Source organism: Gouania willdenowi, chromosome 3, assembly GCF_900634775.1.
Source record: "Gouania willdenowi chromosome 3, fGouWil2.1, whole genome shotgun sequence".
In the NCBI taxonomy this organism is placed as follows: domain Eukaryota; kingdom Metazoa; phylum Chordata; class Actinopteri; order Blenniiformes; family Gobiesocidae; genus Gouania; species Gouania willdenowi.
Window position 1 is genome coordinate 2,581,128 of NC_041046.1, and position 15,406 is coordinate 2,596,533.

The following is a 15,406-nucleotide window of genomic DNA, read 5'->3' on the forward strand; positions in this document are numbered from 1 at the left end:
ACATTTTTCAAACCTATCAACTGTAACATTTTTGTAACAACTTGTTTAGAGTAGATGATCATGGATCACGCCCAAATGTCAAAGCATGTTTTCTGCCGTTCTATGACAATTCAATCTTACAGAAGTAAAACTATGTAAACTTACTATGTAAACTTGTCTTTTATTTTTGTAGCTTTTTGTGACTTTAAATCATTGACAATTCAAGAGTGCAAATGGTGACAGTGAAAGTTTATTTTGAAAGCTTCTGTTTTTTACACATCTACATATTTACACATTTGAATTAAACAGCCGTCCTAAAGAAACCTTATTCATCTCAAAGTAGAATACACACCAAATCCACCATGTCCACACCTACCACACAGCTGAACGAACACACACTATCATGCACAAGATGCAAACACACAAAGCTTGACACACTTAACAGAAAAAGTGGTAAAAAGTGAGACAAAGCATATGAGGCATGATCACACTGTCCAACAACTCTAACACATCCACCGTAAACAAACAGCCACACACAAATTCACTCCACTACAGTAAAAAAAAAAAGTTTTGGGATCCTTTAGAAAAACCTCTTGCACCTGCCCCTGTGTGGCAAAAGAAACGCAGTGATCAAACTGAGTCGGTGACTGTTTGATGCTTTGGCACAGAAACCAGCATATTATTAAAAAACTTAATATTTCTTTTTCAAGCACAAGCAATATACGTGTTGCCCTCCGACTCTTAACTACAGCAGTGAGCAGGTTCAAAAGGTTTGTTAAGGACTGTCCCAACATTTTGGATTAATCAGAGTCATATTTGTCTCTGTCTTCAGTATCGTCATCTTCTTGGCCGTGGCGGTCCAGCTCATGCAGCACTTCCCTCTGATAACGCTGCCAGCTCCTCCTGCTGTATGAATGCTCCTCCTCCCAGTAACCTGCACAAACACCAGCCAGTGAATGCCCTTTCAAAAATCATCTTTCCAAGCAGAAAACAGCGAAAATAACTTATTTATTTGGTCATTTACCACCATAACGCTCCTCTCTATCACTATCTGCATCACTTTCTTCATCAGGGTAGTCATTCCTCCAGTTGCCTTCCTCATTCTCATCATCCTCATCCTCATACACCTCTTCATGAACAACTAAGTCAGGGACCTAAGAAAAATAGCACATCGGGAACCCTTATGTAAATACTGGCTGTTAATAGGTAAGAAAGCAGCTGTTACTTTAGATTCATTAAATAGCTGTTAAGGCAGTAGGTGGAGACCTGCTGCGTGCCAGTGACTCTAAATTCAAAGTCTTCTACTTCACCCGTCTTCATTCACTCACTCCGAATCCAGCACTCATTCATCTGTCCGTCCATCCATCCACACACACCAGTTCTCCCTCGTCTGCATAGGCCCTGACAGAGAGGATGTCCTGGATCCAGCCTGGTGCAATCGCCTCCTGGTAGTACAGGTCGTACACAAAATCATCCTCTTGCTCGCAGTGCTCATCCCCCACTCTGGTCCCCGATATGCTCAGATGTTCCCGCAGCATTTTGGTGTTGTTGCACAGGATCACCTCAGGTTCTGAGGACTTCATCTTAAACCAAAAGCAGATTAGGAAGTAGTGTTAATTTTGTTGACTAAAAATGTTCCATCATGGTTTTTGTCCACCGCATTTTAAAGTAACAATAACTATTTAAAAAAAAGAAAAAAACATGTTAACAAAAACTACTTCAAAATATATTCATATTTTTCTCAACTAATAAAAACAAATCTATGTTTTTCACATGGGACAAAATCCAATTGGAACTCGTGATCACCTGGTCTTGGGAATTGAATACATCAAAACTAAACCAGTTAAAAACAGGACAATTTCAAGTGTTCAAATAAAAAAGGAAAGACTGACATTTGAATTCTATGAACGCTTAAGGAATTACTGCACAGCTATTTTTATTTATATATAATAGCTGTGGAGTAAAAACAGAACCAACCTTTCCAGCAAGCTTGTCCTGATCTGCCACATCCTCATGGATGAGGTCAACCACTTGAATTTCCCCAAGACCCCATTCTTTCCAATTTTTCTCCACTCCCTCAGAGCTTTCACTTTCGGCAGGTTGCTGCTTGGCTGGACTTGACAGCCCGGCTCGATGGCTGGAGAGAATCCTGTATCTGTCCTCCCTGCGTGTGCTCCACTTATTGCTCCGTAAGCCTCCGACTATCCGCTGTGAGCTGGCATTGGATGGGCGCAGTGCATGGGCTGCACGGGGCCGGGCCAGGGCCTGGCGAACATGGGTGTGGACAGGAGCATCCTGGTGAGAAAAGGAATCACATGATAGCTAAATGTTAAGATCTCGTGCTGCATTGCAGCCTTTTGTAAATTTAAATTTCAAAGCAACATGAATTAGTTGAATAACATTTTTTTTATGAAAGTATTGAAACGGTTGCCGTACAGACAACCCCCGGTACGTAGATTTGTAGGGTTAGGTTATCACCCAATATTGCAACAATTTTTAGGTTTAGGGTGAGGTTTAGCGCTCCGTACGGAATGTCGGTATATTGATACGGCAACCGTACGGATTAGGAATGTAAAGATTAATCATGAGGCAGTTAAAAATCGATTCATAGGTGTTCCGGTTCATAGGGCCCTATAAAATCTGCGTTAACGAAATCGTAGACAGAATCGACCAATGAAAACGGTTAAACGCGGAAATGGACAGAATCGGCATGAAACGCAGTCGCCGTGGGGCAAGGAACGTTTTTGTATAAGGAAATGTTTCCGAGAACTGCTTATTAGATGCACCGCCCACCCCCTCCTGTCCTGGCTGCATTAAACTCTGCCTAAAAACAGCGCAAATCATCACTGACTCCTAAATACAGAGCCACCAGTGCCTGTTTAACTTTGCTGTGCCTGTAAAGCTCCATCCACTTTTCGTGTAGCGCAGCGGTGCTCCATGAAAATGTGATCAGCTTTAATCATCTTCCTCTGCTCAGTGTTCGAACTATTGTACCTGGCTAACTAAGAATAACTCAGGCCGTGCTGTCCTTTAGTTCTTTTATTCCAGCCTTTTGTTACACATTCACAGTCAGCAAGCTACCTCAAGTACAACTGTTTTAGTGGGAATTTTCGGTTTACAAAATAAAAATCCATTGGAGCAATGTTATTAGAATGTTACATTCGAACAACATCTCATCAGAGCTACAGAAGATAGGATCATTTAAATTAGGTTATTTTAAACTAAGTTGATCAAAACTTAATCATTAAACCTGCTCAGATTCAGTAAACCGTTGATCCCTGAGAGGAAATTGGGTGACATTAATGCCGTTCTCATACATATTTACGACATATAAATAACTAAAAAGGAGCAGTCAGAATAATCCATGTCAGTACAATTTATATCTGCATTTTAATTTTATATTACTTTATTTTTGACATACATTTGTTTAATTTAGTTTTTTTTTATTAGTATTTATTTTGTTTCCTCACAAGTGTTAAAAACTAATGTATTCTTTAAAAAATGATAAATATTTCTAAAAAAAAAAAAAAAAACAGAAGCAGAGGGTGCTATCTATTTATCCTTCTCTTGTTTGAACTACGTTACTCACAAGTGACGTGAGCGTCGGCACCAGGAGAGCACGATTGGTGTAGGCTAGCCTATCATTTACAGTCGGTGGAGCAAGCGTTATCATGGCAGTTGCGGCGCAAGAAATTGAAATTCAGGACACATCATGTTTTAAGCATACCTGTCAAGTATCCCGTTTTAGCCGGGAAAGTCCTGTATTTTACCCCTCTTTCCACCATTGTCCCGTATTAGTATTTACTCATAAATGTCCCGTATTTTAATGTAATAATTAAAAGATGCCTTACTAAACTGAACGCTATCACGAGCCTTGCGAGAACTACCCCCCGAAATGGCCTGAATGGCAGTTCTCGACAGCAGCAACAAACCCGGAAAAAACTCAGAAGAGAGATGGATGAATGAAGACGTTCCAGTGAAAAAAAACAAAGAACTTGTGTAAATAAAGGATGTAAAGTCAGCAACAAATCTATCTAATAATTAATTATTGAATACCAGAGAACCACATGAGTGAGCATGAGAAACTATAAGAAAATATGCAATAAAATTAAAAGTTAATGACAAGCAATGTGAAATTAACAGTAAATATACAATGTGTTGACTTGTATATGAACTGTAAATATTTTACATATATATATATATATATATATATATATATATATATTATAGCTTATTTTGTATCAAAATACTAAAAGCCATAGAGTTGATGACTAACCTATATAACAAACATATCTAACACCTTGAGACAAACGAAGTACAGTGAAATAGTAAGAGTTAACGAAGAAACAGCAGTTTTAGGATTGACATGTGAGCTGAGAACGTCATGCGTGTTTTATATTAGAATCGCGTATCATCTATTATATACACAATTAGAACACTAGTATTAATAATGATACGCGAAGCCAATATAAAATCCAATTTTCTCACCTTTTTAAGGTTAATTTCTTGTCGCGTATAGCTGTAATAACCCATATTTCCTTACCGTGGGTGGAATAAAGGTGTTTCATCTCAAAACTGAACGGATGTCTCAGGAGCAAGAATAGACACCTGATTAAACGGCTAAAATCATTGATATAGCAGACTACAGACTCCTAAGTGTTGCATCACCATAATGAGCCAAGTGCTGCGTGTTGTGAGCTAAACTAGCTTGTTTCCGCTACATGCTAACAACAACTAGCATAAAGGGCCCATTGTTTTCGAAGAGACGCCTTTATTTTAATAACCTCCCTTACATTTTGAGTAGACACATCGGTACTGGAGTTCTAATGAAACCCCTGGATAGAACCACCACGTCGCCGCTCTAATCCTGAGCCTTGAGCACGGTCGGCCTTCTTAATGTCCGGGCGACAAGCGGCGGAGCGGCCTCTCACCTGTGTCGGTACGGTCGCCACAAGTTTAAAGACGGAGTTTTCCACCTCCGCCTCGTTGGGTTCTGGTACGGTCTCACTGGAGCTCTGTGACGTTTCAGGCCGAATACGTTTGCAGGCCAACAGCAGCGCGTCGGCGGGGTCGGTGCCCCGTTTCCTCTTGACTCGGAGGACTGTTGCGTTAGGATCCATAACGGAGTAACTGACGTATCACTCTGCCTTTATTTCCCAGCGTCACGGAGAACCTGCTGCTGTGCAAACATGTACTATTGGTGTAACCTGTCACTACCGAATCCTTTCAGACCCTTCTTCTTCTTCGTTTTGTTTTTTGGCGAGTGGCACCTAGTGTTGCAGTTGCACTACCGACACCTACTGTATCGGAGCGATCCTTAAAAACTAAGAGGACCCATCTAACTTGAAAGTTTTCACTGCCTCCGCATAGCTGATGTAATTTAAATCTTTTAACTTTCTCCACTTCCTCTTCTTCCTTCATCACCTCACATTTCCTGTCCATAACTCAATATGATCCTCACCACACTTTGGACACCTCTGTTTCCCTCTGCACACCGCTGTCATGTGTCCAAACCTTTGACACTTGTAACATCTGAGCGGGGGCCTCTTTATTCTTTTCACTCCTCTAATATCCTTTTCCAGCGTCTCCAAACTCTCCTCAAATCCAATCCCAGACACTACTCCTATTGATACTCTGTTCTCTCCAATCACAAACCCATCCAACACCTTAATTCCACACACACTCTCCATTCTTATTGCTTTATGTTTTTGTACTTTTGTTTTACAAACAATCAGCAAACTCCCATCCTTCACAAACCTTACTATCTCTATCTCTCCCACTTCACTTTTCAACTCTACCTATTCCCTAATCCAATAGGGTGATTCTCTTGAAATTTTAATTTCATTGCGTTACAACATGAAATTTTAAAAAGACAAGAATAAACACATTTCTTTTTTAGGCATTATTAACAAGGTCTTAAGTGTTTGTGGGCATTCATTTTAAAATATTTACTAACCATTTAGAACATATTTTCCAAAAGAAGTCCAAAAAACATCAAGATAATTAGAAAAAACAATACATTTTCAAATTGTTTAGGGTTGATTTCTGACAGTCCTGCACAGTTACTATTGAACACTTTTATATGATTTAGACTGATTTCTCTCATTACCGCAGCACCTTCCACAATCTGCAACCTAAAAGTTTTGTTATTTCAGTAAGTTAAGTATTTTCAAAATGATTTGACAAACCTGAAAGGCATAAAGTATATATTATGCACACACATTTTAAAGCTCCAACTAAATTTCTATTAATTAAATTGACATTAAATCAACACCTGTTGCGGGAATGATACATGGGTTTCGGTAATGAGGTTCAAATATTGTGATGATAAGTAAACATACAATATAAATACTAAGACTGATGTATAGTCAAAAATATTTTGTAGTTGAACAGATTGGATGCAGGTATGAATCAATTACATGACATACATGGACAAAATACATTAGACATACAAAAATACAGCATAAAAACATATGCTAAAAATACATTTTTCTAAGTCACTGATAACTGACTGTACCTAAATTTTCTTAACAACACTTTACTAACTAAGAACTAATTTCTTTACTTCCTGTTCTATTTACAACTTCTAATTCAACTGTTTTACATATGCTTTTTTGTGTACTTTACCCAGATCTCAGGCAACACACAGAAGTGACTTTAATGTCATCAAAGTAATACCAGACCTTTCCCCCCCTCAAATCTGATAGATTTGAAGATAGACTGAAGATAGTACTATATCTTTTACATTTTAAAGTAACTTTGCATTCTTCACATACATCTGATTGAAATTTACCTATTAAAGCCAGTGTTTAATTTAATCTTGTATGATCAAACCTCAATCTAGACAAACCTCCTCTTCTATTCTTCCTCTTCACTCCCTGTGCATTGATTGATTTCTGTATATTATAATACGTCCTACCATTATAATCATTATCCCATCTAATATGCCATTTGTTCATAATTTCTTTCTTTTTTTTAAAATTGCTTTTATTTCCTTTTTCCAAATGGTACATTCATTATTTCAATTCTTCGTGTTGCTTCCTCAGCTATACTGTCGACCACCTCATTTCGTTTCACTTCAACATGAGCTGATACCCAGCAGAACTTTACTTTTATTTCAAGCATTCATAATTGAAACAAACTTTGATGAATTTCTAACATTAAATCTTCTTGGTTTGATTTCATGTTTTTAATACTATGTAGAGCTGCAAGATAATTTACACAGCACACCACCCTAACAGGTTTTGTTTCCTCTTCCCATTGTAAAGCAATTATGATAGCTGTCATTTCTGCTGTATACACTTATATTTGATCTGGCAATCTCCTTGCTCAATGACAATTAATTAACAGTATATACATTCCTATTCCTACCTTCCCTTCATAATTTTTTGACCAGTCAGTAGATATGCCAAGATACCTATTGTATTTACTTTTTAAGTATTAATTTTCTCTTTTTTGTCTTTAATTATCCATCCAAAACTGTATTATATTCCCAGCTTTCCTGAGTTACACGCTTAGCTATATTTTCATGGCCACATCTCTTGATTCGGTTCCAGTATGTTAGCATTAACTTATCTCTTCGGAGATCCCATGGTACTTCTCCAACCTCAAGCTCCAGTGCTTTGATTGGTGTTGTTTTCATTGCTCCTGTATTGAGCCTAAACAAATTCCTGTCTAATTTCATTAAATGTGTTTTAGCTGCAGCCCCCTAATTAATCAATAGATGGTCTCATCATGGCTCTTAATACAGTATACAGTATATATTAGTGACTGTCTATCTGCAGCCCAATTTTTCCCAGCGATAGCTCTCATTAAAACCTTTTTACATTTAGTTTCTACTTTTTCCAACATGAATTTTCCAAGTTCCTTTTTGGTCCAACCACATACCAAGATATTTGATATGGTCAACTTTTTCTATATTTTGTCCATATAGTTGGAAGTTCTGATTACCTGTTATTTTCTTTCTGGTAAACACCATATAACAATACTTATTTTGGTAGATAATTTAAATCCCCAATCATATGACCATTGTTCTAGTTTTCTTATTGTTTTTCTAATTCTGTTTGTCACATTTACGGGATCTCTTCCCCTAACCCATATGGTTCCATCTGCATACAACGCAGACCCGATGCTTCTGTTTATATTCATAAAAATGTCATTAATCATCACATTAAACAGGACTGGACTAATGACACTCCGTTGTGGAATACCATTATCCACCACATATTCACCTGATATTTCTGTTCCAATCTTAGCTTTAAATTTCCTATTTGTTAGAAAATCAAGAACCCAATTATAAAACCTACCTCTAATTACCATCCTTATTAGTTTAATTAAAAAGCCTTCTCGCCAAATAGAGTCATAAGCCTTTTCGATATCTAGAAATACAGCAATCTATATTTCCTTCATTTTGAGAGTCTTCTCAATTTCATTACTTATTCTCACTACAGCAGCATCCATTGCTGATCGTCCTTTCCTAAAACTACACTGATATGCTGCTAGTAATCCACGACTTTCGAGGAGAAAGTTTAGTCTCCTGACTACAACCTTCTCCATCTACTTACATACTGTTGATGGGAAGTTAAAGCAATAGGTCTATAATTCTCAGCATATTTGGGATCCTTACCAGGTTTATTAAATGGCAAAACTATAGCTGTTTTCCAGTATTTTAGCATTTTTCTCTTGCAAAATCTTCTTTAACATGTTATCTGGTAGTTTTTGAAACATGACATAACTCATTTGGTCTTCTCCTGTGGCCTTATTTTTGATTCCATTTATTACTATTAATAATTCATTCATGTTAATATCAACATCCATCACACTTTCCTCATTTACTTTTTTAAGCATATCTTAATTTTCATTAAAAACTCTCTCTCTCATTTGTCTATTTTGCCTTTGTCTCCTCCAGGCTGTACTACTGTAACGAGCTCTTCATCAAGATCCCTGGCAGGAGTCTTCAAAAGCCAAAAGCTCCAGTATGTTCAGAACAGTGCTGCCAGGGTCCTGATGAGGATGCAAAAACACAAGCACATCACTCCGATCCTCCGTACACTGCACTGGCTCCCCATTCAGTCCCCCATAGAATACAACATCCTCCTGCACACCCATCACTGTCTGCATGGTGTGGCCCCCACGTACCTCAGTGAACTGCTCACACCACACACCTCAACTAGGACCCGGTCAGGCCAACAGTCTGGTCATGCCCAGGACATGGCTCAAACTCAAACGGCTTATTTTTAGTCCTGTCTTTTTAGTATATGTTGGGTATTACTGTTTTTACTCTGTTGTTCAGTGTAGCACTTTGATATTTGGTCTCAAATGTAAGGTACATTACAAATAAAATGTATTATTATTATTATTATGTAGATGATCACCGCTGTGCATTCTTGTAAATTTTTCTCCCAACATATTTGCTTTTTCTTTTTCAGTAATTGCCATTTTTCCATTTCCCTCTATTACCGGTTTTTTTTTAGAAAATATTGATTTACCACACATCTCCTATTATGACGTCCCATCCGATAGTTGAACAGTTTTTCCTCCATGCTTTTTGTTTACTATTCTTAATAATCCTTCGAACAAGAGCCTTTTTCTTTTAATAATTTATCACATTTTCTTAATTTAAGTTATTTCTTAACTTTTTTAAAGCTCTGTTCCGTTCTTTATTTGCTTCTGTACATTTATTATTCCACCATGGAACTATTTTCCTATTTACAACGGAAGTTGTTCTGGTAACTGGAGAGGTGCCAGGGCATTTCTTTCATACTGTATATGTAAACAATAGTTATATTTCCATTTGGTTGACAAATTTCAATAACTACACATTACACACTACATATTTATGTTTGAACTTGTTAATTTTCTAAACCGTGTCCCTCCTCTTACAAATGTTGCACATCCTCCACCATAATTTTCACTTCTGTCTAATAATACTGACTCATATCAATGAATTACAAAATCAAGAATAGGACGATACAGACTATGTCAGGCATAACTTTATTTTCTGTTATATATTTCTTGAATTCTTGTCCATTTGCAATTAAACTCCATGCATTCCTTTGTACAATATAAAGAACCATCATGGTCTTACGTAATTCACTAGGACCCTGTCTCATGATTATCAGTCAGCATACTATGTATTTCTTCTGCTTTCATGTCTTTAAAGGTGCAGTCCGCAACTCTCAGATCCCTCTCTCCACTCCCTCCCCACTGCTCTCTTGCCATGCCTCCAAACACTCCAAAGTACCTCCCTCAGAGGAGCTAACAAGCTAACGTTAGCCCAACAGCAACATCAAAGTAATGCTCTGTTAAAAGCATATTATTGCAGCGACTCTCTCTCTCTCAATGTGCACACACCTCATCAGCAGCAGCAACAACACAGTGTCGCTTACAGCAGCTCACACGGAGAATTCTGTGTACACATGAACAACACATGCACTACAGAGTTCTAGTGTAACAATTACAAATCAAACATAATGTAACTCAAGCAACAGTAATTACCTTTCAAGCAGAAAAGTTGCTAATTCCATCTTCTACTCCTCCAGACCATACACTGTAAAAAAGACGGCGCTCCAGCCCCGGGAAAGAGGCGGGGACTGTGAGCAACAGATGTCAGACAGTCCATCAAACACAATCCTAGCTCTGATTGGTTATTTTTGCTCGGTCGCAGTGCATTCTGTCAATCTCCCAAAAGCTGCAGGAGCAGCGGGGGGGCTCAATGAGCCTGTTTTTTCCACACAAACTACTCGAAACGCATTTTATTTACAACTACATTATTTGCATTTATTCACATTTACATACCTAGAAAAAGGAATAAATAAATTTAGAAAATAAATAAAACCAAAAATACATTAGTGAAACATTCAGTGCAACAGAATCTTAGAAATTTTCAGTTTGTCTCTGATTACAGTGCAGAGTATGTTATCATAGCATCAAATGTTCCTGAAATCATCAAAACTTTTTGTAAACTTGTAAAAACTGAATTCTAGTCTCAGTCGACACCTGATATTGCAGCAGAGTGCCATGGCTGCCTACTAAGCTGTTTTACCTTCCACTTTGTTTTCTTGTGTCACATAAATAGCCAGTTTGGCTTCACCAGAAACAAAGTTCAAAATCTTCCCCTTTTCTTGATTACTTTTTTTGTAGACTACACCATCAATGAAACTCTTTTCATTAAAAGTTTCACCAAACAGAACAAAAATGTCTGTTAAGAGAGTGAAGAGCACTGCAAGTCTCTTACACTCAGTGAACACATGGAAAACTGTTCAGCGAGCAAGACAGAAGGGACACAGGTTCGACACAGCAGGCTTAAGTATAGAAACAAAAGCACCAATAGCAATTGCGCCATGTAAAATTCTCCACTGGATGTCGGCTGTTCTTTTCATGAGGGGGAGTTTGTTGAACACCCTCCACTGTGGACCAAGTCCATCTCCTCCAAGTTTGTCAGTCCATACGGTGGGTGCTCTGTTACACAGCCCTTTTTTATTTATCGCCTTCACACAGTTTTGGTAGAGAAAGTTCTTTCCAGTGGTCTGGAGGTCAGTGTCCTTGCAGTATTTTAAAAGGGGTTAATTCAGCTCACCGAGAAATGGATTGAAGTAGATTTCCTGGAAAGGATCCCTGTGGCCAGGTTCGGTCCCATGGCTGTAATCCATAAGGAGGTTCTTCTCCCTCTGAGAGAGTCTTTGCTTCCAGAGCTCCAGCACCTTATTAGCCACCCTTGTGGACCGAATGCTCAGTGTGCAGGCCAACAACGCTGGTCCTGCATTGTCCACCAACTGCCGAAGAGTCAGAGTCCCAGTTCGGCACAGGCGTGGCTGCACTGCAAACATTAAGCCCGGCCCCATAAATCAAAGGTTCATTCAACAGCCAGAACAGAGAGGAAGAGCTTTTCCTGGACCTCCATTTAAAACACCCCATGACTTGAAAACACTCTGATAAATACGAGGCAACCAATTTAGCTTTAAAAAACTAGAATCAGTTAAAAACAGTGCAGCATCCAGTCCAGATTCCCCACCCGTCTGAAAATGCAGCTGACCACCTCTCCATCTATCTACTGGATCTACTGATCCATTTAGGAACCGTTGGATGAACTGCAATCTAAAGGTAGCTGTTCTACTAGCCAAGTGGACGAGGCCATGTCCCCCCTCCTCTTTAGGTAAAAACAACACCCCCTGCAGCACCCAATGTAAACCATCCCAGAATTTTTTTTTGTTTGAAGTTGGGCTAAAAGACCTGATGGAGGGTCCATACAGGCCAAACGATACCAGAGGAGTGAGGCTGCTAAGTTGTTTACCACCAGGGTTCTGCCTCTGTATGACATGTATGGCAGCAAACATTTCCATTTCTGAAGCTTCCGTACTACTTTTTCAGTAACGCCATCCCAGTTCCTCCTCGTCATTGCCTCGTTGCCAAGGAAGACACCAAGATACTTTAGGCCATCAGTCCTCCACGATAGGCTCCCAGTAAGAACTGGAAGACCGCCAAGCCATCTACCGACAGCAAGGGCTTCACTTTTGTCCCAATTCACATGTGCTGAAGACAGAGTGTTAAATAGAGTGTCCACTTCTTTTTGATTTTTAATAAAAATAATGACATTATCTGCATAAGCCGATAAAACAATGATCCTCCCGGAGCCAGGTAAAACCAAACTGTCGATGTTCATACAAATTTGACAGAGGAGGGGTGCTATGGAGAGTGCATAGAGCATCCCAGACAGAGCACAGCCCTGCCTAATACCCCTATGTACCCTGAAAGGTGCACACAGTCTGCCATTAAACTTCAGTATACTTTCAATGCCACAGTACAACGCCCTGATCTTGGCAATGAATCCAGTGCTGAACCCAAACCTCTCCATAACACGGTCAACACGGTCAAAAGCCTTTTCCTGATCCAATGAAACAAGACCAGTATCTATACCTGATGAGCTGGACACCTCCAAAACATCTCGAATTAGGTAGACATTGACCACCATGGACCTGCCGGGAACACAGTAAAATTGGTCTCGGTGGATGAACTGCTCCATAGCTTTCCTCAACCGGTTCGCCATAGCCTTGGACAAGATTTTATAATCTGTGCATAGGAGGGACACAGGGTGCCAGTTCTTTAAGTCTTGCAGATTGCCTTTTTTTGGCAGGAGGGTAACAACAGCTCTACAACTGGAAAGTGGTAGCAAGACTGACGCCAGACTCTCATTAAACACATCCAACATGTTGGGAGCTAATAAGACCCTGAAGGCCTTATAAAACTCAACCGTCAGGCCCTCGATGCCAGGGGCCCGCCTCTCCTGCATGTTCTGCAGTGCATCAGCGAGCTCCTCCATTTGTAGAGGTCAGCTCAGCAGCGAGTTGGTCTCTGCAGAGACTTGAGGTAGCACACCACAGAACTCCTCAACTAGTGGGTCACTGGGGGGCGCCAGAGAGCAGGGAATGGAGTAGGAAGAGTGGGTAGAAGCTCCCGCATACTTTGTTTAAAATCCTTGTTTGTTGGCCTTTTATTTTAAATATTTTTGAAGCCACAGTGAGTTTTGGAACTGACTTTTGTAGTTTGCAACTTTTGACCGAGTCGATATGCAGAAAGACTCCACTGAGCCTCGTAAAACTACCCGGCAGACGCGGCCTGCTGTGCACACTAAGACCCCAAGTGCGCCTGCTTCACCTGAGGACTCCGCCTCCTCAACTGGATGCACTGAAACTGGAGATATTAACGTCTTTGAGATGAGACATTGCGGCTATCTTTAAAAGCGAACTGCGAGCTGCATTAGGTGATGACCTGGCTACGATAAAAACTGACTTACAGTGAAAATGCAACTTGAAAATGATAAAACTGCTACGCATACAGAACTAGCCACGCTCAAAGGTACTGTGGGAAACATGGAGGTGTCACTCTCTGGCTGCACGGATGATGTTGTTGAGTTGAACACCAAGCTAGCGAGTTTAGCAGCCCAGGTTTCCAGGCTGGGGAGTAAGTGTGAGGAGCTGGAGTCTAGGTCACTTCGGAATAATATCAGGCTCGTGGATGTCGCGGAGGAAGTGGTTGCGGATACCACCACCGTCACTGCTCTCCTCATGGAGGCATTCAAGTTGGATAAAGAGCCACTTCTGGACCACGCACACCGAACCACTCAGCCTAAGCGACGACCGGGGGATAGACCACGTCCCATCATTGCCAGGTTTCATTACTACGGTGATTGTGTGGATGTGCTACGGTGCGTGAGAGAGGCTCAACATATTGCTGTCGGTGGTGCAAGGATCTCCGTCTTCCCCGACCATACTGCAACGGTGGCCCATGCTCGGTCGACCTTTAACGATGTTCGGAGGCAGCTGCGCGGGATGGAGGGGGTCAGATATGGCCTGTTCTTTCCAGCCCGTCTTTGGATCAGTCATGGTGGGGTGACACCTGCTTATAGTCCTTCTAATCAGAGGGTGCGGTTCAGAAAGCGTCCGGTAGACGGGGATGATGGGTTCACGGGATATATGACAGTGGGAAACTACCACACTTTAACTGCGTGGTTACATCTACCTCCCCTAAATGAATCGGTGGCCTACCGATTAATAAAATGACCTATGACCATGGGCGAAATATGACAGTCGTTAGGCTGTTAGCACCTTGGGTTCGAGAGGCAGCAACCCCATTTTCCTTGCTCCGGACAGGGGTGTGTTTGAGTGCTTTCCTGCAGTCTTCCGGATTGACTTCCTTGTTAAAGACCCAGAGCTGTGAGGCACGACGAGAACAGGAGGAGTTGGAATAGGAGGCAGTTCGTGGGTGAGTGGTTCAACCGGCGGAGATGAAGCACTGACCGTTTCTGACCATCAGCCAAGGCCCTGACTCAAACTCGTCATCACTGGCATCCTCATCTGCAGGTAGTCCTTGTGGCCAGACCTACTGGTTAGTGTCTTGAGGAGGGAGCACAGGCTTTAAGGCGGTACGGTGCACTTGCCTTACTTGGTCGAGCCTGTCAACTGGGACAATTGAGGAGACCACACCTCCAGGGGTTGGAGCCTTTACAACCTGGTAGATGGTAGAACTCCAGGCATCATGGATTTTTCTGTGTCTTGTGCCCACACCCCAGAGGTACACTCTTTGGTCTTCCATCAGTGACTCACACAGTGTCTAATGCCTCTCCTTCCTTTGCTTTGCTGCAGCCTTCATCCAACTCTGAGTAACATCCATAGCCACCTGCAAGCGCCTCCAATGCTCCACCACCCAATCACACACCCTTCTGGCTTCCGGCTTTTATTTAGCATGTGAGCTTTATTATAGGTGATACAAAGGTACTCCTAAAGCAATAAAAATTCAAGTGGTCTGTGGGGCTAATGAGGCCAATCAAATCTTTATTGATTTTCATGCAAGTCCCACTGGGGCCCACTGTGGCCAGATGAAAACAAGATATGCTATCTCCAAGAGGTTTTATTGGCCTGGGATATCAGCA

General features: G+C 40.7%; 1 protein-coding gene across 1 annotated transcript; it reads right to left on the reverse strand.

The window, feature by feature from the left end:
* Window positions 1-254: 254 nt before the first annotated feature.
* slc7a6os (solute carrier family 7 member 6 opposite strand) lies at window positions 255-5,244 on the reverse strand. The gene is made up of 5 exons (XM_028441975.1): window positions 4,911-5,244; window positions 1,957-2,274; window positions 1,356-1,562; window positions 1,004-1,133; window positions 255-913 (listed from the first exon to the last, which is right to left on the reverse strand). Exons 1-5 carry the CDS (start codon window positions 5,097-5,099, stop codon window positions 780-782), a joined length of 978 nt encoding a protein of 325 aa, XP_028297776.1. The 5' UTR covers window positions 5,100-5,244; the 3' UTR covers window positions 255-779.
* Between the last annotated feature and the right edge of the window lie 10,162 nt (window positions 5,245-15,406).

Excerpts from the sequence above, each read along its gene's own strand:
- slc7a6os (XM_028441975.1), bottom strand. The coding sequence starts at position 5,099 with ATGGATCCTAACGCAACAGTCCTCCGAGTCAAGAGGAAACGGGGCACC. Across the intron at positions 2,275-4,910 it reads TGGCGACCGTACCGACACAG|GATGCTCCTGTCCACACCCA; the intron begins GTGAGAGGCCGC and ends TTTTCTCACCAG. Across the intron at positions 1,563-1,956 it reads AGGACAAGCTTGCTGGAAAG|ATGAAGTCCTCAGAACCTGA; the intron begins GTTGGTTCTGTT and ends TTTTGGTTTAAG.